The 27,985-nt window shown below is 41.6% G+C and overlaps 1 protein-coding gene across 14 annotated transcripts in view; it reads right to left on the reverse strand.

The window, feature by feature from the left end:
• Positions 1–122: 122 nt before the first annotated feature.
• The window catches only part of ANKHD1 (ankyrin repeat and KH domain containing 1), a 104,561-nt gene continuing 76,698 nt past the window's right edge, over positions 123–27,985 (reverse strand). For 5 of the 14 annotated variants that reach the window (XM_048960123.1, XM_048960119.1, XM_048960130.1 and 2 more), the window contains 22 exons: positions 27,312–27,457; positions 27,055–27,166; positions 25,951–26,096; positions 25,616–25,758; positions 24,680–24,893; positions 23,196–23,371; positions 22,385–22,547; positions 21,499–21,594; positions 21,129–21,245; positions 19,960–20,134; positions 19,159–19,612; positions 18,648–18,725; positions 16,836–16,982; positions 15,263–15,373; positions 13,711–13,860; positions 11,793–13,408; positions 7,598–7,792; positions 6,255–6,509; positions 5,524–5,699; positions 4,575–4,739; positions 554–727; positions 123–344 (listed from right to left, as the gene is read on the reverse strand). In XM_048960123.1, the coding sequence (XP_048816080.1) occupies positions 201–344; positions 554–727; positions 4,575–4,739; positions 5,524–5,699; positions 6,255–6,509; positions 7,598–7,792; positions 11,793–13,408; positions 13,711–13,860; positions 15,263–15,373; positions 16,836–16,982; positions 18,648–18,725; positions 19,159–19,612; positions 19,960–20,134; positions 21,129–21,245; positions 21,499–21,594; positions 22,385–22,547; positions 23,196–23,371; positions 24,680–24,893; positions 25,616–25,758; positions 25,951–26,096; positions 27,055–27,166; positions 27,312–27,457 (5,153 nt within the window). In that variant the 3' untranslated portion in view covers positions 123–200. The other 9 variants (XM_048960132.1, XM_048960128.1, XM_048960125.1 and 6 more) reach the window with 8 other exon arrangements.

Below are 27,985 nucleotides of genomic sequence, written 5' to 3' on the forward strand. Positions count from 1 at the left end.
GCAGGATCTCCTTTGCAGAAGGGAGGTACCTCCGCACTCTGAAAAGTCACCTAGCGCTGCTCAGATTCTCTAAGCCTCCCTCCCTGGTGCACTGAGGACCAATGGAGAGATCAGTTCAGCAATGGGGTTTCATGGTGTTTATTAATCAAGCATGAGCTCCTAGGCAGTTGCACCAGCTAGTTGTGCTAGAGCCTGAGGTGTCACACATTCATCCCCAGCATCAGAGAGGGCTGCAGCCAGCTGGTCACGGTGCCAGCACCTCCACAAGGCCCAGGAACAGGCCCAGCCACAGCCTGGAGACATGAAGCTGGAAACTCAGATGTCCATGTCACACTGGTCTTGATCTGTAAGGGTATGGATGGATACAGACATGGGTTAGGATGGGGCTCCTCCAACATGCAGGGGAACATGCAGACAAGTGGCTGGAACAGCCCAAGGCTGAGCTGCAATCTCCCACCCTTCCCCCTGTGGCCAGGCAGGAGCCCCATGCCCCAGGCACTGTTGGCCTGGTCCCCCTTAGGCAGGGGCTGTACCACCCACCTGGGCTGCTCACCTGGCATGGCCTCTTCACTCTCATTCTGCTCCTTGTGCTCCTCCAGCTTGACGAGGCTGGACTGGGCCAGGGAGGTGACACCGGGGATCTGGGGCGGGCAGCAGGGAAGGGTCCTGGCCCCGGCCGAATTCTTGCACTCCAGCAGGAACTTGCGGTCGTAGATGATGTGGGTACCTGCCAAAAGGAGGGGGCTGTCAGGCACTGCTGTCCCCTGCAGCCCCCTTTTCTGTGCACCACAGTTCTGTCCCGAGCCCGGTGCAGGGGGTGGCACTCAGCTATGCTGAGTTTGGAGCAGTGGTGAAATTTCCTGCTGGCAGTAGGTTGAATCCCATCCTGTTCAACAGCCACTGTTCACATTGTTCCTTCCCCCTGGAGGCACAGTATGCAGCAGGACAAGTGAAGGCAGAAAGCAGCCTCATGCTGGGTTCCCTGCAGCAGCCCACACAGTGGGCTCAGGTCGGGGATGCTCCCAGTCTACTCTGTGTTGCCAAGAGTACTTCAGCGTTTTGCCCAGGCTTTTGCATCATGGTGCTTTTGCATCTAGGAGTCCTGTGCCCTGCCCGGAGGCACAGCTGGCTCTGAGATGCATCTCTTCATCATTGAACAGCAAAGACAAACTGCATCCCCCAGTGGCTTCCTAGGGAGGCCACTCCTCTCAGCTCAGCCACACGGGCCATGCTTGTGTGCACTGTGCTGGGTTCAGTGCCACGCTGCTAGCTTGTCAGCTGCTCAGGGTGCTGCTGAGGGGGAAAGACCCTGCACTGCAATTGCCAGCAATTTCAGAGACCAAACCATCCAGTATCTGCCACCCACACAGAGCAGCCAGGGCCCAGCAGGATGGAGGGTTACAAAAAGTACCAATTCTAGTGCCAGGCTCCAACAGCTACAGAGATGTAGCTGGCACCAGCAGGGTGGCCAAGAGATCCTGCATGGGAGCAGCAGGACAACGGCACACAGGCACCCGCTGCAGCCTTCTCTGCTGTAGACCCGGCTCTCACAGCCCTAAAAAGAGCTCACTGATGGCACACAGTGGAGCCAGTGCCCACAGGGTGAGCACCTGCCATTCAACTCAAACATGACTAGAACAGGGATAGCACCAGAAAAGGGCCTGCTTGACAGCTATGAGTTGTTTTTTGTGGGGGGTTGGATGACAGTTAATAGGGCACAACTCAGGCACCCTAAGTGAGAGCTGTACCAACCAGCTCCTGAGGCTAAAAATCTCAGGTCTGAGCAGCTTTTATGCTGGCATCCTGTGCTGCTCCAGCAAGCCAGGGTGCCAGAGTACAGCTTGTCCCTGTCTGAGAGCAGAGCTCCCTGCTGGAACCCATCTCCCACCAACACAACCCTCAAATGCCAGTCAAGGCTTCTGCCTGCTCCCACAGGCAGCATGATGGCAGCGATGGCCTCAGCAGCAGCTACAACCTTCTGATTAACAAAACATTAGGCTTCCTGTTCCACAGCATTCCTGTGCCACCCAGAGCCATGCTGTGAGGCAGAGAAGCACAGCTGCCTGAGGCTTACCGGGACCAGCTTGGGGCAGCCTGCAGCAGGCAAGGACACAGCAATGGAGGGCACTGCTCCTGCTCAAGACAAAGCCCAGCTTTTGTCCATGAGGACAGCAGGGCAGCAGCCAACCCCCCCCCCCCCCCACCCCACTGCCAGTCTGGGCAGCCTTCCTTTTCTGCCCTCTCTTGCACAGTGTCTGATGGCCAGCAGAAGGTATCAATCACAATGCCTACAGCAGAGCTCTTCACTATTGCAAAGGTGAGGCCAGCTCCTAAGCAGGGTGCTGAACACCAGGTCACAACTGAAACTCCTCCAAGGGTACCCAAGAACAGTCAGCTAAGTCAGCACAAAATCTACTGCACTAGAATGCCATTTTTTTTCCTTCACCATCAGCTTTTAATACAATTACCATCAAAACAATCATTTCTCCTTTGATATTTGTGTTATCACGGTGTCAGTAAGATCATTTCCTTCTTGAATACTAGATAGAACATCTGAACACATCCAGTGTTGTTTCTGATGTTTATTTGCCTATCATACTTGGATACTACTTGTGCATTTCATATTTTTAATATTCCTGAACACTCAGGAGTTAACTGGGGCTGAGAACAGACACCATTACATTATTTCAAGAGTTCACTCCCATGCAAATTAACACTGAATCCTCTCTTTTGGCTGTTCCTTCCTCACGCTCTTCCTGGAGAAACTCTGATGTTTTATGGTAAGGAATGGTCAGAAGGAGGAAGAAGAAAGGTAGGGAAGTTTCCATCTCCCCTCTGGTCTAAAAGACCATCAAAAACAGTCCATTTACTGAACACTGTGCACGGTATTTACCTGCTGGAGAAACAGACCAAGTATTCAGTGTAGTTGCGGCATCATCACTGAGCAAAAGCAGAAAGTACAAAGTGGAACGCCTCCAGAGTGCAGGCCTCTAGTGCAGGCCAACACCAGAATCAGGCTGGGTGCAGAATGAGGGTTTGTCTCGTTTGCTGTATCCAAAAATCCTCTTCTTCCTCACAGAAAAGGCGTGAGGAACACTTACCAGATTTAAGGGGTTACAAAAAACTTGAAATTGCACAATGACGTCTTTTCTCTAGTAGAAAGTAGTCTGCTTTCCTAATATTTGCTTTGGGGCCGTAGGAGAATGATGTGAAGAAGCCCTGCATTTGTCTACGAGACACTGATTTACCTATGGCAAATTTAGACACCACTGTTGCCAACGTGTCAAGTCAGTCCCTGAACAACACCTCAGTCAACACATCTGGAAAAACAGCACTAGAGGAAACAAAACCAACCCAGAAGAGTGCATAACCATGGCTACAAAGAAGAAAAAGCACCACACCCCAAAACAACAAGACTGGCAGAGGAAGGATCCAGCAAACTTTGCATCACTAATAACTGCACATCAAAACCCTCTTCCTCTTTCCCCAAATCCTGACTACAACCACATGCTGATGATGTGACTGTGAAAAGATGCATCACTAGGCATGGCAGCTACCAATGACAATACACATCCTCCCCAAAATTCTCACACACAACCTATAAATACTGTTCACCTTTTATTGAATAGTCAGGTAAATATTTCACATTAATACAGGCTACAGAAAGTAGAGCCACTATAGGGCATGAAATTTACTCAGCTTTTCCTTTCAAGTATGTAAACAATTATACACTTATTTACCACCTTAGCAGGTTGAAATCATATAATTATCTAGTTCTCTCCTGTATACTAATAGCATTTAGTAGTTTAGCCAAAAGCATTAATTTTATCTCATTTTTAAGTTCAGAATGGCTAAACTAACTGGAGAATGGAATCAATTTTACAGGTAAATCAATTTGTTCTTATACAATGGGCAATCAAATTTTCATTGTTACACAGCCCACAAAAAATTGCTTAGTTAGGCACATTAAAAAAAAAATAATCCCCAGGGTTCTTCAAATCATAAGGTTTCCCAAACAAGACTAAAAAAGGATAAACCCCTTAAATCAGTTGACGTACTTGAGATGCATGTTTCCAATGTGAGGTGCCCAGGTGCCAGGCCAAATCTACAGCAAGAAATAGAAAGACAAATCTATTATGAAAACAAATAAAGGTTCCTTTAACAGACCAATTTAACCACTAGAGGGTAAGCTTAAGGCTTCTCCTAAAATATAACCAGAGTGTCCAAGCACTGGGAGCTGTCTTCAGCTCTGGCCTGGTTTTGACTGACAACCTGCAAGATAACAAGCACGGGTGTGAACCCTGCCTCTTACAACAAGAGCTATTACCCTGTTGAGCATTCTTGAATTCTCACCATTTTACCTGAGAGTTTCCACATTGATACCACTATATGTATTAAACACACGTGTTATGGGTGAAAAAAAATCACACAATCTCCATTCCAGTATCAAAGAACAAGGAGAAAATGACATCTAGTTAAAAAAAAAAAAAAAAAAAAAAAAAAAAAAGCAAAACAAAGCATAACACCATAAAAAGCCCCGCAAAAACAAAGATGGAAAAATGCAACTACACTACCTGCTGAGCATCAGTACATTCTGTTGAATTCTGGACAACTTTGATCATGGGATTCCAGGCTGGATCTGGAGTATGAAGCCCATTAAAGAGAGGGCCTCCCGGGCCATCCGCTAGCTGAGGGTGTGAGGGTATGAGAGTGCCTCCGTACATGGAAATTGGTAGGCCCTGAAGACAAAACACAAGCACCAGGGAACCAGTTACTAGTAGCAAAGATAACCATACCACAGCTACTTCTAAAACACACTGCAAAAGCAGTTTCACTGTCAAGCCCATAGCACTGGACATTTCTCCAGCAGAGGCTGAGCTGATTATGGCTTGGCTACGCTGGTCTGCCTCCAGCTATTTTCCAGTGTTAATACACAAAGGGCAGACTTGCAAGTATTTCTCTCAACCTGTCACTTTCTTAAGAAAGGCCTGTGGCATTCAAACAAACATGGTTTCTATCTTTAATCAGGCTCTAGAGCTCAGCCAGCCTTATGCTATCATTTCCAAGGGACTGGGTCTATGAGAAAGGAAAGTAAAGACTGATGAAGGCATCCAGTGCCTAAACAGGGAAACATCTGCAATCTGCAAATTCTGATTTTGGTTAAGTGTGCCTCTGGGCTTAGCATCCTTTCTAGTCAGTAAGACAGTCCTAGGATGAAAGTAGATCCAGGTGTTACAGCAAGAAAGGGTAGAAGAGGCACAGACATACAGTGTAAAGCAGCGAAACAGAAAATACATTTGCATGTAGAATAAACTTGTCTCTCAGAATCAATGCTACAGACTCCTATGTCTACTAGCACAGTGAAACTCCCACATTATCCAAATTTTCCAGTTATTTTCCGAACCAATCACAGAGATGCAGCATCATGAACTCAATCTGTTAGGCTTGAACTGCACAAATCATCCTTCAAATAAAAAGGTAATTTGTCATTCAACAGCCCAAACTCATCCCTCTGTGACTTACTTTAGAAAAATCCACAAAACTGTTTGGCATAGGTTGATGGAAAATGTTTGAGGGAGCCACTATTCCAGAATCATCTCTCTCCATTGGCTGATGCTGAGAAAACGTGCCCGGGTCTGACAACTGCTGATGCATCGGATGGTTCCCCATTACAGGCTGAGACCAACCTGACAAGCCTTCTGGAAAGAACAAGATTGAAAATGGGCTATTAGATTGGACTGAAGATACTCTGAGTGTGTACAGCTTCATGCACTTCCACAAATCCAAAGGAACAATGTAAAATCAGCATTCACAACTATGCATTTCTGGATGCATTAGCTGCACCACAGCTTTTAAAGTGTCTGCAAACAAGCTTAAAAACCTGGAGGAAGGCAACTGTCCTTCAATGCCAAGGTTCAGACCTGGAGATGGACTCCCTAAGTAAGTAAAAGTTGTTTATGTTTACAATTCTCAATAGACTTTAATATAGCGTTTTTGGAAACTTTTCAGGGTTTACAAGTCTACTCATAGAGATGATCTAGATTGAGTGAGAATCATCTCTGTTAGGAGCAAAAATCACAATATCTGCATTGTGAACATTACTGAAAATTACACCATTTGATAATAGTTTTCCTTCTGGGATACACTACATCCACCTCTCTCTTTTCCTCTCCAACTTCCTTTTCAAATGTACTATTTTCAAAAGGCCCCACAAGCTTCTTCAAGGAATTCCAGACCACGAAAAACAGACTTACCAGATATGCTGTTAACTCCAAATGACCAAATGCCACTATGACCAACTGGAGCTGTGAAGTTGGTTCCTAAGGGCGTAGGAGTGACAGATCCTCCCTGTCGAATTCTAGCAAGTCTTTCTGTCCCAATAGGGGGGGGTACCTTTCGATCTTGATTTGTGTTACCCGTTTTTGGCTGGCTCAAGTTAGAAGGTGCAGAAGCAGCTGAAAGGGGTGAAGATGATCCTGAGGAAACTGATGGAATAGGAGATTCACCTGCTGAAGAAAGAATTTATTTTGTTTAATCACACAAAAAACCCCACTGAAATTAATGACAGTAAATGCTACCCTTTCTATCCCCTTAATGCTATCTCAAGGCAAATGATAAAAGGGTTTTAATGGCTTTTTTTTCCTCCAAAACATTCTTCAGTCTTTTACAGAAGTTCTCTTTAAATCTTACTTTAATTCTAGAACGAACATTAGCACAAGTGCTTTCAGCTGCCAGAATTGTGATAGTCTCATAACATAGAAGTACATCTAAAATAACTACAAGAAAGAATAAGAAACATGGAAGAGTTTCAGGAAGATATGAAAAAAATCAGCCAAGATACCATAAATATCAAAGCAGCCTGGTTTTGGTATCTACCACCTCCAGCAAAAGAGAAATTAAAAGACAGCTTCTCAAAGCCAAAAATGTAACATAAGAACACAACTTTCACCAACTTCAGAAGCGTCACTGTTTCTGAGAAATCCAACTTCTTTTGAGCACTCATTTAAACATTTTGCTTCTTAAGCTCAGAGTTGCAATGAAGTTGCATGCAGTGACATGAAAACTCTCTTCATTTAAGACTCTAAATCAAAGACCCACAGTTTCTGTAAAGCTACTTCCATGTTCTTCCCTTCAGTCGAAAACTTCTATGTCAGCTTGGATGATACATTAAGATATTAGGATATTTTGACTAACAAGAAAATTCCAGAATGCCAACTTAAAATAAATACTAAAAACAAAAAGAAAAAGGAATTATAACTTCACACATTTATGACAGACATAACATATTCCCCTAACATTATATTTGTTTAGAGGGGAATCGTTAACTTGCTATAATCACCTCCACTCCCCCACAGCTTCATGCCTTCTCCTTTTAGGACCTACAATGACTAATTTTTTTTCCCAAATAGCCTTTGGAAATGCTACCAGGCCTAATGGCATTTTACTTCTAAAGAAACAAAATAGTGAAGTGGGATTGGCATGGCATTCTCACAACTGCTAAATTGGAAAGCACTGTATTCAGAACTGTCTAATTTCCCCTCAAGTTACAAATCTGCTGAAGACAACAGCTAAGAATTTACAGTTAACTAAGACAGACCCATGAAGTTCCTACATGAATTTGTTGCGCTTGTCCAAGGATGTGGTGAAAAATGCTGTCTGTTAAAGCTGGGAGTCCCAACAGGCGCTGGCCCTTGAAGGTAAACCCGTGCTCCTTGCATGTTTGCTGAAAAGCCTGTCAAAGGACCTGAAGAAGAAGTTGTAGAGCTGTTGGATGGATCTAGAGAGGGTAAGCCTGAAATAAACATAAATTTCATTAAATGTATCTCTTTGGGAACCTGCTTCAAAGCACTAAAGAGAGCTTGCACTTCAATATAATTAATTAAAGCATCTCATCACCTTCGGGGGTATCTGCATACACTAAGTTAATTTTACAGGTGCATAATTCTCCCTCAAACACAAACCAACAGAAGGCATTTCTGTATGATCTCTGCTTCTGCCTCAATTTTTTTTTAAAAAGCCATCTCTTCAGTCCGTGAAAGGAATTGAAATGGAAATTACAAGAAGAAAACCGGGAGGTGGCAAAAATCTTTCTTTACCAAAGAGCCAAACAGGAATACAGGGTTTTGTGAAAGCCCTGAGGGAATCGAGCACCAAGGAAGTCTCACTGCAGCACAGTTCTGCCACCTAGTTACAGTCACATACAGGTCAGTCAGAGCACACTGCCTCCAAGGAAATAGGGCTGACAACACGCAGTGAAACAGAGAAGGGGCTGCTTCCTACAGAAGTGCGTGAGAGGAGGGAAAAGATGGAGTTTAAAGTCCCACAAAAAAGAATCAGCAAGAGAAATAACAATTTTTGAACAAGTCCAAGCTTTTAAGCACTTTTCCAAAATACTTTAAAAAGTTTTTATCACACACCATTACCAGAAAAAAAAAGAAAAAAACAGCATGGCCATACATTTACCTCTGTTTTGGGTTTAGTTTCAAGGGCCTATTAAAAGACTAAAGACTAATTTCAATACCACTGAAACATTTCCAGATGACCACAACCAGGACCAGCCTGTATTGTCACAGAGCAAGGTTGAAACCACATCCCTGCTTACACTCTGAAAGTCTGAAAGCAGCACTGGTGACAGGCAACAGCTTAGGTCATAAACTACAGACGCACCTTTCATCTCTTGGATATATTACCGAAAGCCATGTCTTTTCCTCATTATTAAATGAAGCATATCAACCAAATGCCCTCAGTTTCCTGCCTCCAGAAGTGTCAGATCGAACCTGCTCACAGCAGCAGAAATGATGCGCTGCTTTTGGAGGTCGTGTTTTCATCACTAGCCACGCCCAAAAGATTTGTTTAGAGTCTCTGTTACAGAGAAGGAGAAATACAAAGGTAAACCACCACCACCACCAGAATATGGAGTGATTAGAAGGAGCTCTAAGACAACTCTAAGAAGCTGCTGAGGCTGCGCAGGCTGCTGGCACACACTGCCCAGACCATTCCTTCCTAGGGCAGCAGCTCTCCCCCAGCACACTCCTTGCCAGAAACAGACTGCAGCATCTCCAGCCAAGGGCCCTTCCCACACACCTGCCACCAAGCTACCGATGGGATGCTCCTGCTATCCTCCCTTGTGTGACAGTACATCGGAAGCAGTCAGAAGGCCTCTATGGCCATGGATGGCACTGCACACCAAAGACTAGCTTCTAGCTGGCCGGTATGAATGTATGTACTCATCAGTGAAAGCAGATGTTTTAACACTAAAACAATTTGCAATAGTGTACTTTGCACTTAGAAGTCAGACTCCACATTATGCTCAAAAAGCATTTCTGGGCTTTAAGAGACTGGTGCATCAGCATCGTACAAATCTGCTCAAAATTTAGTTCAAAGCACCCAGACTCTCCCTGCAGAAATCACTTAACTACAAGGGCTAACTCCAACTTCAGAGAATCAGCAGCAATATTGGTGAATCCATGCAAAACAGGGAGCCCAGCAAGCCCTTGCAAATTCATAGTCATGCACTGCTTTTTCACATGGCTTATACCAAGTTTGCAGTAACTTTTAACACAAGCAAGTTCTCAAACCCTTTCTTAAAAATGCAGAGGAAAAAGCAGACTTCTGGTCATCCTAAAATCTCTCCAAACAATCAGGCTCTGCCAAAAATCTGCAAGCTGCTAAGACAAGAGCTCTGAAGGCACAGATGGAACAAAAGGCCATTCCCAGAACAGATCCACAAGAGGTAAGGATGCGTGCACAGGTACCTGAGCCTCAAACAAACTGGTGAAATCAGAGACAACTCAAGTTGTAATAGCTTTTACCCAAGAATAGAGAACATAAACTCTACATTAAACTGACAAAAAAACCTGTTGTAGTGCATAATCAGATCAGGCTACATCTTTACCACAACAGCTTAGAGGTGATTGCTAAGAAATGCTGATCTGCAGAGATTTCCTATAGCCCAGCTGTACAAGACAGGCATAAGAGAAACCTCCTGCTCCAAGCATAGAGTCACAGCCAGAGATTAGAGGACTGTGTCTGTTTTTACAACCATTACTATCCACTCTCTACATATAAAGGCATACTGAATCACGAAGCAAGGTCCAAACTATAACACTGCTTGAGGCCAAAGTACATGCAAGTGCTCTTTGAAATCACACAAAGCCTGCCACTAAAACTTAAGAAAAACATCAAAACAGTCCCAACACATCCTACCTCAAGGGCTGAGTCTACTGGAAGGCCTATTCATCTGCAAAATCCCCCTAAGAAAAGAGGCAAGCAGACTGGAAGACCACACTTCTGGCCTAAGAGTCAAGATGTTGGAGAGCCTCCAGCCTCCTGCCACTTCTTTCCTCACCATCACAACTTCCAAATACCCCCTTCTCCTTCAGCTCATGTCCCTTCTCCTTCCACGCGACAGAAAAAAACCGTAGATTCTGAAAGAAGGGTGATCATTAATTAGAATGACATTGTGAGCCAGCAGAGAACCCAACAAATCAGTTAACTGCTGTCAGTCAGAATCTGACATAACCTTCCTTCCCCAGAGCAGGGTATTCCAATGAACCACAGTTCCTGGAGTCTACTGAGGAGGGTCTGCCAGCTCCTGTGTTGGCAGACATCTGATGAACAAGGCCCAGTTACTTCACCCCCTTGAAGTCTCAGTTACAACTGGTTCTGCTTACCGCACTGGGAATGGACACGGTATAAGTAGTTTGGGTAACCGTGTGCGTTGCAGTGCAGTCATGCAGCCCAAATTAAATGCCTGAGAATACTACAGTCATAACAAATATCTTGATAGTGGTTAAACCTAGTTTCTAGTTTCAAGATCTAGTTTTCAGAAACCCTGAATGTTTTTAAATCCACCGAATGAATGTGAATACTAAAAACCCTTTTCTTCACCACATCTTTCCAATGCCCCCTTCTCCTTCAGTCTGGAAGTCAAACTGAAGAAGTGTACAAATTCAGCATTCAAGTCCTGAAGCATCAGCTGACTCATCTAACACCGCCGTTTGGTGTGGAAGACGACTTTAAAGCAAGCTTCTCCAGCTGTCCAGCTGCAAGGCACCATAAATGCACCTCAGCAAGAAGAAAGTGGAGAATGGAGTAGCAGTGGGACCTCTTCAGAGCGCCTTCTAGCCTAATGAACACAGCCAAGCACCTGCGTTATCATCATCACTAAAATGATAATAACCTCCCAGGCAGTGTTTTCACTGTGAGTGTTTCTAGCCCACTTCAGTTAAAGATTTGTAAGCTTGAACTACTATACTTCACACCTGAACAACAATTGCTTCTTAATAACACACCATGCAGAAGCACACCAGTTTCCTAGAAAAACATAGCAAAATCCTCCTTCAGCCTACACGATCGGGTCACACAGAAAAAAAATACAGGGCACTCTTTCATAGTCCATCTGGAATCTCATACAGTGAAAATATTAAATGACTACATGCTGTCACTCCTGCTGCTAGGTTGAATCTGTTGAAAGCTCTGGCCTGGCTATTTCAAGTTTAGAATCACCTAACAACATGTTATACTCCAACTCAAAAACTAAAAATCAAAGCTACTCTAAATTCTACAAGGAGGGAGACACATTCCTCTCTCTCAGGGCAAACAACACAATGTCTACAACATTCCCAACAATCAATATCCTAGAAGAACTGGAGAAAAAAGAAATAGATGAAAATAGGTCATCTAGGGTTCCATAACCATAATTTGTAAACTATTTCTCAAACGATCTCAAGCAACAGAAGTGTTGCAGAAAAAAAAAAAATTCTGTCCAGTACATAATCTTAGTGACTTACCTACAGGACTTGTAGAAACCCGTTGCGAAGGTGGCCTGAAACCAGGAGCCTTTGAGTTATCAGGATGCACATTCTCCACATGTCCTAGCACAGAGTTATTCAGAAAGGTGGACTGAACAGTGAAAGATGGGTCAGCTGCTGCTCGGGTGGAAAGCGGACAGTCTCCCCATCCTTGGTTAGAGGGCACCTGGTTACTATCAAAAAGACTACTGAAGTGATTGAAGAGAGTTGCTGGCCCAAAGGTAGGAGGCAATGACTTATTTGCTGGGTTAATGTGCATCTGAGAACCGTTCATAACGTTCATGGCTGACGAAAGCTGCACCGCAGCAGGTGGACCTTGAGAAGGTGTTAAGGGAACTTGATTTGTAACAAAAATAGACTGAGGATCTTGATGAAGGTTTGCATTTGGTACCACTGAATAGAAAGAACCTCTGGACTGCATCCTGTGAGTAACTCGAGGTGCTGGTACAGCTACTTGAGGTAAGTTACTGTTGTCCTGATTATCTGCAACAACCGACCTGGGTGATGCTAAGCTTAAAGGAGCGGTTTCTGAGCTGGAAGAAATGGGCATCGACATAGAAGGGCTCATTTCTGACATGCTGGCTGTTAGTATTTCATCTTGGGTGTTCGTTAGAGGTGCAGGGCTGCTAGATGGGTGAGCTTCAGTGACTCCTGAATTGCTGCTAGTTGACATACTGGAACTACCTGCAACAGAAGAGGGTGCGCACGTATTTCCAACAGGCTGGTCTGGTGTTGACACTTTCTCTTTGGGCGCTGAGACAGCTGAGAAAGAGTCTGCTTTAAGTGCAGAATGCTGCGTTTGTGGAGCAGAAGAGGGCAGAAATGCTGCAGAAACTTGCCCATTGTTTGGGGGCGCAGAGGAAACTGAAGGCAGAGTGCTACACGTGTTTGTCACAGTTGAGATTGCTGTTGCTGCAGCACTTGTCTTCGGAACACAGGCAAACAACTGCTTTCTGACTGAAGAGGGAGTCCGATTACTTGTTGCACATAGCGGCTGGGTGGAAGCAACTACTGAAGAGACAGTAATGGGACAACTAGAAGTAGCTAATCCGGGAGACTCTGTCTGTAAAATATTTCCATTCTGACTACCTACACGACTTGAACTATTATGCTTTGGAGAGCTATTTGTGCTGCCAGGGTTAACTGGTCTCACTGGGAATGGTCCCCAAGTGTTTGGTGAAGGTGAAAAAGTTCCTCCAAATTGGGCCATAGGTAAGCGAGGGTGCCGGATCTGTTGCATAGTTTGGGCAGCCAGCAAGGCAAAATGAGGATGAGAATAAGCTAGAGGAAGAGATACTGGAAAAGATGAGCGCACATTTGCTGGGACATTCTTGTTTAGTTTGTTAGTAGGCTGGAAAGTAGATAGAGTCGATGACTGCGATGTGACAAGAGGTGGTGCTCCAAGAGGAAAGGAGTTTTTGTTTGGAGCAGATGCTGTACTAACTCCAGATGAGAAGTTTGCATGGATTGATTTGTTACTCGAAGCAGGTGTTCTTATATGAGTTTTAGGAATCAAGTCTTCCAGTTCCTTGGCAGGATCTTGAATAAGGGCATTGATGAGTTGCACTGCGTATCGCGTTGACTCCATACCACCCCTAGGTTAAACACAAATATATTTACCTTTAACGAAAGGAAACCCCATTTTGTGCAACATTCTGTAGCCCCAACTTGATATTGATCTACAAGTCTACTGCAGTTTTGCTCCATTTAATTAATCCTTAAGATAGCCATAGTCAAGAAGTAACTTTGAATATGCAGACCATCAGCATATTTTGGCAGCAGTATTAGAAGTTCTATTCTATAACCAAGAAACTAAGTACGTCCTGTCTTAAAAAGCAAAGAGAAGTTCTTGAAAAATGACATTTCTGAGTTAGAGTTTCATTTCTAAAAACTGTACCTTATAGTGATCATTCTTTCTCCATTCTTATCTTTTTGTTTATCAACATCAATATGGGCACCGGTGACATCTTGAATTGCTGTGATGTTGCACCCACCTCTTCCCATTATTCTAGACACGACAGAAGCTGGGACAGATAATTTCTTTGACCTATATCACAAAGATCATAAATCTGTCAAATGTACTTAAACAATAAGCACATAAAAAATGCCTCATTGTCTCACATGTGGCTGAAACAACATACTTATGTTTGAGGGTAGCAAATGCTTTTTGCTGATATTTTGTTCACCCTTTGGAGCCTCTCTAAAAATCCCCAACCTCAGATTATTTATCATTTTCAGCACCTAACAAGGGTTCTTCACAAGCATTTCTATCACCACTGCTGTATCACAAGTGTGCCTCGTACTGCATCAGAAACATTTTCCAATTTTATCTTATCTCGTGTGTGTATCTTCGAAGACAAAGACAAAGCTTATTGACCTAAATTTACTTAAGTAGCACTGCTTCATATACAGAAGGCCACAGCTTAGCTACTTTGATCATTCGTAACTAGTAGAAGGTGTTTTTCCATGATCTTCTCAGTGATGAGCTCTGTGTACCACGTGTATTCACAACCCTTGCAGTATCCATTTCTTTTAGGCCTCAAAGACACTACAAAAGATCTTAAAGTTTAACAGGTGACACTACACAACGGTGGATATCAGACTGCTAAACCATGCAGTTCTGCAATCCAGTGAGCTGCTGGAAGCCACTATGAAGGCAGCACAGATTTTTCAGGAGCAGGCTCACTTTTAGGCCACAACACTTCAATGCATACATCCAGTAAAATAAGTCATCTTAGCATTTTTCTGATTTACACGGTGCTGGTGGGTCAGTGCAGGCATACAGCACTGAGGAGTCTTTGAACATGATCTATGCTTGCATCCAGACCTCTGCCAAGGTCTCTCTGGGCCACTTCTGTCCCCAGACTTGAAAGGTTGGACCTCTCAAGCCCATACAGTGCTTTCCAGCTTACTAGTGTTGTGCAATAGTAGTTCAACACTGAACAATTAGAGGGGATTCAAAGGGGTTTCAGAAACCACAGTTCAAGCACCTCTGAACACTGTACAGATCACCACAAATCCCCCCAAAAGGCTGCAAGCTTCATTCAGCTATTTCACTCTGAGAATTTCAAGTAATTTGATCTGCAGGCACTCAGATTATGCACCAAACTCTCAATCCGAAGGCAACTTCATGCTTTGGGTATTTGTCTCTCCACCCACCCCAAAGGCTCCCTGCTCAAACCAGACAACTCTGTTGCTCCCTCCCCAAACAGCAGCTCCCAATATCACCTAACTTGAGGAGATCCCATTATACCAAGGATTCCAGCTGTCCCTTTGGTTCCTTTCAACTCTGCCGACAAGGAGCCCCAACGCCACCATCGACCAAGAAATTCCTCCATCAAAAGAGCTTGCCCCAGCACCCAGGATCCCTTCCACCCATCACCCACTGCCACTTCCCTCCCTACCCACAAATCCCAGTGGTTTTTACCTTAAGTACCCCAAAACAGTACCTTTTTGCTCCTGAACAGCAGCGCCCTCCTCTCTGCAGCTGAAATTGTTCAATTGGTGTTGGCTGCAGAGTGTTGCTAGGGGGAGGGTCTTTCAAAACTCTGCCTACTTGCCTGTCAAGGGTAGAAGGGATGTTTTCATTGGTTACTTCTCTGATCCCTTCTAGCCACAGTAGGATACTCACAGAGAGAGGGGAGGAGAAAAATTCTTGCTGTAGAGACTGGGAGAGACTTAGAAGATGAAGGCATGCAGCTTCCAGGCATTTTGTACACAAAGCTACAGTTGCGAAACAGCTCTTTGGCTGGATGAATGCTTTACCAATCATCAGGGCACAGCAAATATGTGCAAAACATTTATGCACATAGTCTTTTTGACAAGACCTGATCCCCTAAGGACTAGGAAATCTCAGGTTTTAGATGCTGTTTCTTGAACACTAGCATCTCTATCTGAACAGCAGACAACACCCAAAAAAGCAATTCTTAGGAGACCCAGGAGGAGAGATGGAGCAGCTCCTGAGTCAATAGCAGGTTCTGTGTGCAGCGCCGGACAAGTCAGCTGCCTCTGCAACAGTTTCATGCCTGCATGACTCACCAAGTGGCAGGCAGTCTGTGACTGTACATTTGGCAAGGACACAGCACAGCAGAGAACGTATGGTAAATGCAACAAAAGGCAGAAGACTGAGCCAACTTTCTAAGGGTTCATATGTTTAAGTTTTCAGATTAAAATGTCCTTTTTTTTTTTTTTTTTTTAAGTTATAATGAAGTTTGTAGCTTCCTCTGTGCAACTATGGTGCACAGCTTAAAATTTCCTAGAATGAGCACATACAGTTATACCACTGCAGAACAGAAAAGCAGCAGGGCACTATAAGCATACCTAAACAAGGGACACTTGTATGTTCATGCTGCATTCCTTTTCAACAAAGGGAGCAAAACACGACAGCCAGATTTGTTTGTTTGTTACTAGTTAAAAGTAGCAGACATAATAATGATTGCAGATGAGATTGAGTGGTTATTAGCTAGACAGCAAAAAAAAAAAAAGCAAAAAAAAAACCCAGAACATTTTCAAAGGGAGCATGCTTTACAGAAGTACAATTACATTTAAAAGGCTTTTCAACACTGAATTAAGGTCACAAAATTTTCATTGGAACTGGCAATCAAGGTAACCACTCAAAATGCATGAAATTTAGCCACAAAGTGATCATCCACCTGTCTTCTACTTTACCAACATCTACTCCACTTTCATTGCAAGCAATCATCCACATTAGGAGCTTTTTTGCTGCCATTTGTTCCCGCCTTCTGTGTCTTAAGATATACCTTAACTTTTACTCCAATGACAACACATGTAAAGAAACCTCCTTATGCCAAATAAAACGTTCATATCATGTTAAATTAGTGAGGGGGTACTACAAATTAGGACTCTAATTTGTTTTTACAGCACTGCAAGACAAAAATAATGGATTTTTTTCTAATTATTACAGTGGAATAATTTTATGAACCTGATGGAATTCTACATTTGAGTATAATTTACAAGTAAAAATGTTGAAACATTTCTTAAATACAGAATTAAATTCTTTACCTTCTAACCACTTCTTTCCAGCCTTCTTCTCTTTTCTGGCCTCTTTTTGGACTGGTCAGATTCAGCTTTACATTTGGAGAGGTCAGAGGCAGGGAAACAGGCTTGTAAGCAGTTGACAAAGAATTTGAATTACCTTCACCATCAAGTCTGGGAACAGAAACGTGCCGATTACAAATTATAGAACAAAACTGACAGCATGAGAGCATTCATTTCTGGACCTCAGCACTTCCAGCATGAACTGCTTTCATTCTTTTTTTTTTTTTTTTTTTTTTTTTTTTTTTTTAATTTCCCAAATTTGGAAGAACTGTTGACTTCTATAATTTCTTACATTTTAGTCCACGGCATTCCTTCCAAAATGGAGTGCTAAACTGAAGCAAGTAATATTAGAAGCAGTAAGGGCATAATCTATAAAGTACTTTATAATAAGTGTTACACAGCCATTAAGTTACACTTGGATTACGCACTCTCCTTTTTAATAGGTTTTTAAGAAAAAATACTTTTATAATCATGTCCCTTTCTTACTAGGTACTAGAAAATTTCTTCATTTTTCATCTCTTTTTAGAGATCCCCTGTAATTAGGTAAGCAGTAGGTAAGTGCTTCTATCCTCTGCCCCCGCACCCATTTTATGAACAGGTAACTGCATGTGGTGCACAGATTGCAGGGTATTTTATTCCTGTTGAAGTCAACATGAAAGTGCGTATGCAAAACCTGTACTAACACAACCATAGCAATAGACTGGCAACACAAAACAGAGTAAAGTCTGGATGAGACAGAAAGAGAGGAACAGCTAAGCTCCTGTAGGCTAACTTATCTACATGAATGTAAAAAGAGTGTATCTGGGTGCTCAGGTTCACGTCCAGCACTGAAGCAGAGGCAATCTCTAAAACATAAGGCTAGTCTTCAATGAATGACTTATAAAGTGATTTGGTATAACAAATATAACAAAATAAAACAAACCTAAGGCATATTTAGAAAATGTTTCAATTATAACAGCATTATCATCAACAAGTCTATGCTGAAAATGAAAAATTCAGGAGGAGAAAGTTTAGAAACTTTTCAGAAAGACTGCTTAGTGCCGGAAGTAAAGAGCACCTGCAGAAGTTAAAAAACACACCAGCCCTACTCATTACTGTCGTGGCTTTTAGGTATACTTCTATCTGACAGAAGAACCACCCCTTTCTTCAGTTTAAGGAATTCAGTATATTTAGTTAACTCTATGTTAGTGGGTCATACAGGATTCCAAGGCATTTGTAGGAGAGGTCCAAGGCAAAACTCAGTTTATATTCATAAAACAGGATATGCAGACAATCCAATTTCTGACATTCCTAAGAATTTTAGGGAACTCTTCCCTCCTCCTCACAACCATAATGGCTGACAATTTTAATTCTAGAGGAGAAAAAAAAAAAAAAAAAACAGCAAAAAAATCCACAAAACTGAGAGCCCAACTTATCTTCCCCCCTCCCAGCCAAGAGCCTCATGCTTGCTACACTTTTTGATGCCAGGTCTGCATTCTTGTTGAAGGTAAACCATGCGTCCTGCAGATCAGTCCCTATAGCCTCTACCTCTCTTAACGCCGGGATAAAAATATAAGTAGTATGAATCTGATTTCCATATAAGTAAAAGTTAGCAGAGGCAAATTTCTCAGCAAAGGCTACAGATTAAGAGGTTATTTAAGCTTACTGGTTTTCAGTAATGATCCTATTCAGAAACTGTTGTTTCTGTTAGTTACTAGCTCCTTCACTGGCAACTCAATGATCTTCCAAGTCATTAGTATGGACCCTGTACATTCATTGAATTCTTTTGACTCTCACCTCTGGCTTGACAAGGTTAAATCAAACTGGCCATCAACCTGGCAGGTGAAATGCTCAGAGTCATCAGCCTCTTCCCTCCTTAAAAAATAAAAAAATAAAAAAGAGATGGCAATTCAAAGAAGTTAATGATGAAATCAGAAAACAATCATAGGGTAATGATAACTTGTGATTATATTATAAATAAGACTGGCTTTCACTTTTTTAAATTCCCTGCAAGTTTATTCTAAAATCTACTCCAATTAGTTCAGAGTTTAGCAAAGTTATTAAAACAGTGCAGAGACTTAACTGTTCTGCTAGAGTAGTTTAAACTAGTCAGCAATAACAAGAATTTATCTCTAGTGTTTTGACAAAGCTGCATTCAGCAAACCAGACAACGTAATTTAACAAGCAAGCAAGCTTACTCTCTCTGGTCGCAAGAATTCTCCAGCTGCTGTAATGCCCGAGCTACAGAAAATTTACATCAGCACAGGCAAAACACTGAAGAAATAGGGAAATAACACTGAAGTCTCACCTTGTTGGTGTTTTTGAAGCTGAAGTGCTCGTTTTTTCTTCCTGAGAAGGGATAAGCAATGAGGCATAGCGCCGCTCAGAGGAATTTGTATCCATTGTGAAGTTCAGCTCCTGACTTTTACCTCCACTGCTACTTTCACTATTGCAGTCTGTGCTATCCAAATTATCTGAATCGCTATTTCCACTTGCACCACCACCTCTTGGCTCTCCATTTATTTTATTCTTATCTGCTTTTTGCTGTGCTAAAGATATATGCTGATCTGGCAAAATTATCTGCATATTCTGAGGAGTCTCTTTTGTTTTATTTTTCTTATTTTTTCTATTTGTGCTGGGAGTAGTCACCACATTAGCTCTCTTCTTCCCAAAGGCATTGGTGAAAGTAGCTGAAGTTGCAGAAATCCCAATTGTAGTGGTAGTCGTTGCGCTAGGAGGCTCTATAGGAACTTCTTGCTCCGCTAGAAAAAAAAAAAAAAAAAAATCACAAAATATATAAATCAGTGCCTCTGACTGAGGACACTTCAACCGAGATCATACTCCTGCTGAGCTGTCAAGTGTATCTGCACTATATGCAGATGTAAGATCACCAAAAAGGAAAAAGTTTTGGGAACAAAGAAGAAGAAACAAAGATTTACCAGCAACGCAGTGCCTCCACACTCTAACACCAGGTAAGAACCAGGGTAGAAACTATACAACATCATCACAGTACCAAGAAGCCAGCTTACTAACAGATTACCTTACCTAGGTGCTTTTAAAAAGGCAACTATAGAACTGCATTTTTCACATTTAAACACTCATTCTTTACCTTCATCATCATTTTCTTCTTCATCATCATCTTCGTGTAGTTCTAGAATTTCTTTAGGCTTATTTTCTTCATCTTCTTCTTGTTTCCTTTTTTGCTCCTCTTTCTTCTTCTTTCTCTTTTCCTTTCTTTTCTCCCTCTTAGCTGCAAGGGCTTGTTTTCTGCTTTCCTCTCTTGACTATGTAGGAGAAAAGGATTCATATTTAAATACGATCACAAAGACTAAATTGTAATTCCAATCTTTCCTACACATTGGGGCAGGGGATAAAAGAGAAGAAAGCATGGTGAACAAGTCACAAACTGAAGCATTATGCAGAAACCCAACAGACGTTATGGAACAACAGGCCTGAGTGGTTCCCAAAATTTCCAAAGAACAACAATAAATACAACCAAGTGAGAGACATAGTAAAAACAACTTCACTGAAAAAGCCAGTAAGATCCCTCATTATCTCAGTCCTTTATCAAAAACCATTAAACAATGTTGCAAAAGTATTGATGAGATTAACAGTTTTGACTTTAAAAAACTATCCCACAGTACATTACAGAATTAACTGGTTTTACTTTCTCATTTTAACCACGTTTTTTTAGTATGAGATTGGTCACAACAGCAGCGCAATACTGCAGCTTTGCATAGCAACCAACTTCATGAGTTAACAACCTGGAAGATGAAAACTTGTCATCTTCCCTCTTTAATTAAACGCTGCATGAATTATTCATCAACAATTCTGAGAGTCTCCATTTAGAATGTTCATTACAGATCACTTCTCTGCATTAGTCTGGGACACTTAAGGAGTGAGGAAAAACTTCACTTCCCACACCACCTTTTCAATTCACTTTAGCTCATGTGGCAGCTTCCTCTTTGTGTAGTTTGTGAAACTGAGCACTGGCCTATAAAACACTTATGGACTACATTTCACACTAAGTACAATATACTATGCAGGATACCACTGAGACTGAAAATCTCCCTTACTCGCACTCTTTATCTGTGCTGAAGTAATGCAAGAAAGCAACTAGTGTGGATAAAAAGGACCTTGGAGTGTCTAGCTAAATAACAGCTCTATACCCACAGTATATACACTTACAGAAAGTAGATACGGTCACAGCATGAAGAATTACTGCCCCTAAATCACAGTTTTAAGCATTAAGCTAGATGACCACAATTCTCCACTCACTTTTTCCAGGTCTAGCTCCTTCAGCAATATAGTTGCATTCTTATTTGCCTCTGCAGCTTGCTGGTCTTTAGCTTTCACAATTGTTTCCACACACTGGTGACACTTTTTCAACAGGTCCTGGAATGCAAAAACTTCTCTTATTACATCTGTAATAAACTAGAACTAAGGGAGAGATGCTCGCTCTACAAAACATGCATTGATTAACATACAAAATAGTTCAGACTCTAAACACTAATTTTATGTTTCATATTAAAAAGATGTGAAAAAAGCAATCAAACATACACATACACTTTCTGAATAATTGAGAATTTCCCGTACATATTTTTGTTGAAAATAAATACAGGGACTTTTCCCTCATAGTTACACTCACCTTGTCAGTTATAGTCGCTATATATCGCATGCATTCAATGTCCGATGGAAACTGGTTAACTTCTTTCACTAGGAACTGAACTACCTTCACATGGCCCTAGAATATCAAAGAAAATCCTGGTCTCTGGTATACAACTGATAACATTCATCATCAAAATACAAATTTGGTATCTCTTAGTTCAGTGCAAAAGACTGAAAATATACAAAAAGATTTTTGGTAAACTTATTATTTGAAATGAAAAGTGTTGTCCAGTACATTTATATTTCATTTTAAATGCGAGCAGCTAACTGGGCTCAAGGGCAGAGCTGTCTGTCCACATTTTTAGCAGTCAAGACCACTCTGTTTAGACCTCATCTGTCACCCCCAGCTTGCTTTCTTGCCAGTCACTCCACAGAGCTAATGCAAGGCAAGTCTGATTGACAAATTGAGCTACCTGAATATTATCCTAGCAAACTTCTGCTGGATCCACCACCTGATAGGGTACACTGTGCAGCCACACAGACAATAGCTAAATGTTGCCTAGGTAGTTATCAGCAAGCAGTGGAAGGACAGTAACGCATACTCAGTATTTTCATTCGTCAGGAAAGCTGCAGACTTGTTTGACATTTTATTAAAGTTAATAAATTCTCTGCAACACAGTTAGTTAACTTGTTTTATAGACAATTTTCATCTCTCCAAAATGAGTTTGGTGTGATATATGTTTTAGTTCTTCTCTTTAGAGGGTCTAGGATTCACAGATTATGATTACTTTAAAGTAGATGTTTTATGAAAACAGAAATTTTGTTGTGCTGATTCTTCCAAAAATCAACCAGTCAGATTTAAGACCAAATGAGAAATGTTTTGAAAACATTTAACACTGACTCACACAAACAACTTGGCGTCCTACCTTGCGAAACGCTGACATAAGAGGTGTTATTTTCCGGTTATCTGCTGCATCCACATCTGCTCCTGCCTGCACAAGCAACTGAACTACATCATAGTGACCACCATTAGCTGCCAACCAAAGAGGTGTATTTCCTTTCTTGTTACGAACATCAATATGCGCTCCTCTAAAAGAGTACAAGTGTAATCAAATAAGACATGAGTAAAGATAATGAAAGATCAGAATACAATTAGATACACAGCTTTAATTATTGAAACCTAGTGGCTAGAGAAATTGTGTCCTTGGAATCTGCTCTTTAAATCACAGTAACACAAGGATTAAGACTCCCTTTCCCTTCCCAGGAAGAAAGGCCCACTGAATGCAGACTACTGCATCACAGTTACACAGCTAGCCATCTAAGGTCCCCTTACCTTATCATTAACATTGTGACTATCCACACAACAGAACAGCCCCTTGAGATTTTAGCTGCATGTAGGGTTACGCTTGAAGAGCCAAGAGTTATTTCCAGGCCTTGCCTCATAACTGACAGAGGGACAATGATCATGGAAATTCCTGAATTAATATACAAAGCTGCCAAATCAGACACTGTTTGCTTACCTCTGATCTCAGCTGTCTGCTGAGCTTAATTAATACTGGAGTAGCAGGATACTCCATGGTAACACTGAAAGAGTTAGGAGCAGATGCAACATGCTACTTCCAAAGATTTCCATTCCCTTTGCTCTAAGATGCAAGAGGCAGCAAAAACAAGAGAACCCTTGCCACAGAGGATCATAGCTACAGAATACATGGCCTGGTAATGAAAAAAATAATTTACCGATTAATCAGCAGCTCACAGAACTTGTAGTGACCCTTATCTGCCGCAATTGTTAAAGCGGTATCTCTTGAGGAAGGCACAGGTGGAGCATTAACATCTGCTCCTTTGTCAAGGAGAACCCTCCCAACCTCTGCATATCCTCCTGAAGCAGCTTCCATCAGCGGCGTGAGACCAGTCTGGGCAAAGAGAAGGAAGTACATGATGTGAAATTCATACAATATACTTTGGATAAAACACACACAATTGCCACACACAGAAATCAGATTTGTATTTACTTAGCTGCTTATATCTATGTTACGGAGCCTAACCTGGAGCAGTCTCAAAAAACTCTTGGCACTGCATTTATACAAACTTTGACAAACTACTGACTACCACTGCATACCCATCTCAACAGCAACAGCAAAAACAAAAGTTTTCAAAAGAATCTCTAAAGGAAAGGCTAGAACAGATCCAAATGAAGACAACTGTTTCTATGAAAATGTCCCCAGTCTGGTTTTACACGCTTTATATCTATCCTTCCTCAGTACTGAGGCTGATGTTGAGTCAACTCAGTTGCCTGGCCAGATCATTAAATAAACTAACACTAGGCTCCCAACATGCCCAACCAAAGCCAAGAGGGCTGGCTTTTATCCATATGCCTTTTTCCTTCATTCCAGAAGCAGGCAGACACAGCAATTATTTCAGCAGCCTTAGGAGTTACCAAACATTCTTCTATGCTAGGGAAATGGGTCTGGCAGTCCACACAAGATTTAAGCTTGTTTTATTGCAGGAGAAACAAAGCTGCCCCAGAGTGACAACACATGCAACCTATGGAGTGTTTCCGAGGTGCAGAAAGTCATAATACTGAAGCCATTGGTTCTAGACTAACATAAAAGCTTTATAAGGTTTGATTGCACTACTTCTGTTCATGTGGACAAAGAAATCTGTGACAAATGAGGATCGCTATAGCAGCACAAATCTCTTCCAGTCTAGACGTTTTTATATGCTAGTGAAGTCGATCTGTTCTGTTGACAAATATCAGTACTGATCTTAAACCTGAAAAGTTCCCCAGTACTACAGAGGCAATCTGTTTCATTATTAAATTGGAGGAAACAATCAGCTTTCCCCTAGTGCAAACAATGCATCTTCCTCAATGCTTGCAGTATTCTTAAAAGAAAGCAAACAAAAAAAAAGAACATTCAATAAATCCTCAGATTCTTCTCTTCTGCATTAAGATTTGCATATCAAGAGGGGCAATACAGATTCTACAATTTAATTTTTCATCAGCACACAGTGTGTTTGAATACCTTTCAAGAAAAGAAAAGCATACTGTTAAACATCCACCTCCCTTCACTACTGATTTGCCTTTGAACCACTGAAAAAGAGAAGGATGAATGCTAGAAGAGTAGGATATAGAGTAGGAATAGGATAATTTGAAGAAATAACTACTGAGAGAAACGTGCTTGTTAAAGTAAATTATATGGAAAAGCAGTTCAAATACTCACTTTTGCCCTGTGCTCAACATTGGCCTTCCTGTCCAACAGCAGACTGACCACCTCTGCTCGGCCTTGGAAGCAGGCCAAGGTGAGGGCTGTGTTCCGATTGGTCTCAATCTGGGCGTTAATATCAGAACCCATATCGAGCAACAGCTTCACGGCAGGTACGTGGCCATTCATAGCAGCCAACATCAGAGGAGAAATACCTAGCTTACTCCCAGTCCTAGTGAGAAAGAAACAAACTGCAGTTCCCAGAACTGGTGAATGCTCTGAGAAATGCAGGTGTATCTAAGAGGAAAATGTTTCATGGGAAGCCAAAAATGAACATTAATATATACAAACACATCCACTCTCCTGCAGTACCAGCAATTTTGAATTGCTTATCAGAAACCAGCAGAGTAACCACATGCAACAGATAACTAAAATCTATGAACAAGTAAAATGTGTTTCAGTTTTTAGATGCTCAAATGGCTGTAGAACACGCAAGTATGGAACTACATATAATCAAGGCTGCATCTGATTCAGGAACACATGCTTCTAATATGCAGATACAGTTAAAGTTTTTCTAGTGACTGAAAGAACATTACTTTTCCTACAACTAATAAAGAGAAGGTTTGAGAGAAGTAGCTAAAATATATTTGCTTGGTTCTACTGAAAACTGCATTTGACTTCCAGATCACAGAAGGGTAAAAAACGGAGAGAGAAGGAACAGGTTTGCAGACTACAGCATCGCTTAGAACTTAGATATAAGGGAGATGAAGTTTGTCTGTGGTAGTTAAAGGTAAATTAAAAGCATTAATCAAGGTAACGTTAACATAAATAATAACATCGATACTGTAGAAAGGCTGAAAGGAGCTCTGAAAGAACTACAGATTCCAATATATGACTCAGAAAAGACAACAACAGAGCATCTGTCCCACACGCGGTTCATATGAGGTATGTTACCTTGAATTAATTTCTGCCCCAGCATTGAGAAGAATCTTGATGATATTGACATATCCACCAGAGGCAGCGAGGCTTAATGGTGTATAGTCAGACACATTCCTATGCTCTTTGTTTGCTCCCCTGGCCAACAGCAAATCAACAACCTGAAAGGGCCAATGTAGAAAATAAATGCCCTCTCCTCTTGGGAGGAGACTAAAACTATCTACACTTATTCAATTTAAAAAAAAGCTTTTAGAAAAAAAAAGATTTACTATGCCATCAAAATAAAAAACTAACTTGTACATAAAAAAAACGAGCAAAAAAATCAAATCCCTCAAGGACAAATATGTCTGTACCTCTTGGCGTCCACCAGAGCATGCCAGTGAAAGCGGAGTATCCTTTGTGCGCTCAGATTGTGCTTCTATATCCCCACCTTTGTCTAAAAGAATTTCCACTACACCAACATGTCCAGCAGTTGCAGCAAGAATCAAAGGCGTAAAACCTAGTAAAAAACGATCATGTTAAAAATAAACTGGATACCTCAAAATTTTAAGCAGAAATATGTAATTTACAGCGATTTTTATTGCTCAGCTATGTCTTTCCTGGATTGAGTATTTTCTGAGTAATGCCCAAACACTATCAGGCACTCTCCTAGCCCCCTGCTGACCCTGACACTTGGAGACATGTAAGGCATGACTCTTGCCAGCTACATTTAAAGGTTCATCGACAAAAAAAAAAAAAAACAACAACCTGAACAGTACTGCACTGACCAATATGGATTAAATTCTGACCAATTCAAGTCTTCAGACAAGTCACTGCTTTCTATTTAATTCCTACTGAAGTTCCAAGAAGATAATATGCATTCCTGCGCACATTGCTTACTGCCAGTGGCTAGCGTGACCTCTGGGGAGAGAAGCATGATGATTCTGTTCTCTCAGCGCCAACGGATACGATTTTGCAGAATTTGACTAATGGGAATGACACGATACACAGCCTGACTCCTACTCCACGTTAGCCTGTCAGCTGAGATTTGATATTTACTCCAATCGTAGAATCATAGAATCACAGAATTGCAGAGGTTGGAAAAGACCTTCAGGATCATCAAGCCCAATCACAACCTGACCACATCATTCTAACAGCCCACCACTAAATCACATCCCTGAGCAGATTAGCAACTCTACCCAGGATGCTAAGTATTTTGTGCTGGGTTAACTGTAACAATAGAAGTGCTTTGTATTTCAAAAATTTGCCTTATATGCCGTTCAGATAGATAACTTCATTTCAAAATATGGATCGAAAGCTGTACAGTATCACTATGTGGCGTATACATTTCCACATACGTACTAGAACTCTACATCTTTGCAAGCTTTGTACACTTTCAGAAGCAAAAGCTCCCAAATCTCTATTTGAAACATCGTGTAGTTGTAGTTCTAAAGCAAACTTTTACTATTTCAGCTTACCCTTCTTATCTCTGTGTTCAATATTGGCACCACGTGCAATTAGTACAGAAACAAGTTCTTCGTGACCTCCTGCACATGCAAGGGTCAGAGCGGTGTCATGATTGCTTTCAGTCTGCATGGTGGAAAAAGAAGAAAATATTCAAAAGTTAAAGATACTTTAAGAGAGCTTTAGTATTTTTAATGCTACTAGATTATTATTTTTCCTTTCAGAACTTATCAGAAAGAAAATCTAGTCAAAACTAACTGAAATTACTCACATGTGCATCGATGTCAACTGAAGGATACATAGGGAGCACTGACTGTGACACCACATTGCTCGATGCCTGTGAGCAGGGCTCAGGCGTAGGGGATTCTGTAGTGTGCAAGGAGCTGGTGGAGCTGCTGGGCACTCTGCTATTCACAGCTGAAAAGCAACAATGGATTATTAGCCCACTCTTAGAAGTTCTACATTTTATATGAGAAAGATTTAGTCCTGTAAAACTGCAACACTCTGAAGCCAAAACAGAAGTGGAGGAAAACAAATTAAGTGTTCCTAACAACAAACATGTCGGTATCTTGCTTAAAGAAGTTTTTCAGCAGTAAAATAATATAAGTATTATCTCCAAACTGTGTTAACTTAGACAAATAATTTTATTAGTCACATTAGAAACATTATAAATTATGAAATTTAGTTATCCTTTTAAAATTCTATCTTCACCACTAAAGATGAATCATACACTAAATCTAAGCAGATGGATAATTTATCAATAAAATACAAACCTAACATTCAAAAATGAAGTATCAATCTGGAATTTAGAAGTTTTTCCCTTGAAGGTTTTCAGAAAAAGTTTTTAAAGCAAGAAGAGTTGACAGCCACTTACACCTGTGAGTTACAACAACTAAAGAAAGGCAGAAGAGAGAGATGGAGGGGAGGGAAGGGGGGAAGGAAAAG

Source organism: Lagopus muta, chromosome 14 (genome assembly GCF_023343835.1).
Source record: "Lagopus muta isolate bLagMut1 chromosome 14, bLagMut1 primary, whole genome shotgun sequence".
NCBI classification, from domain to species: Eukaryota; Metazoa; Chordata; class Aves; order Galliformes; family Phasianidae; genus Lagopus; species Lagopus muta.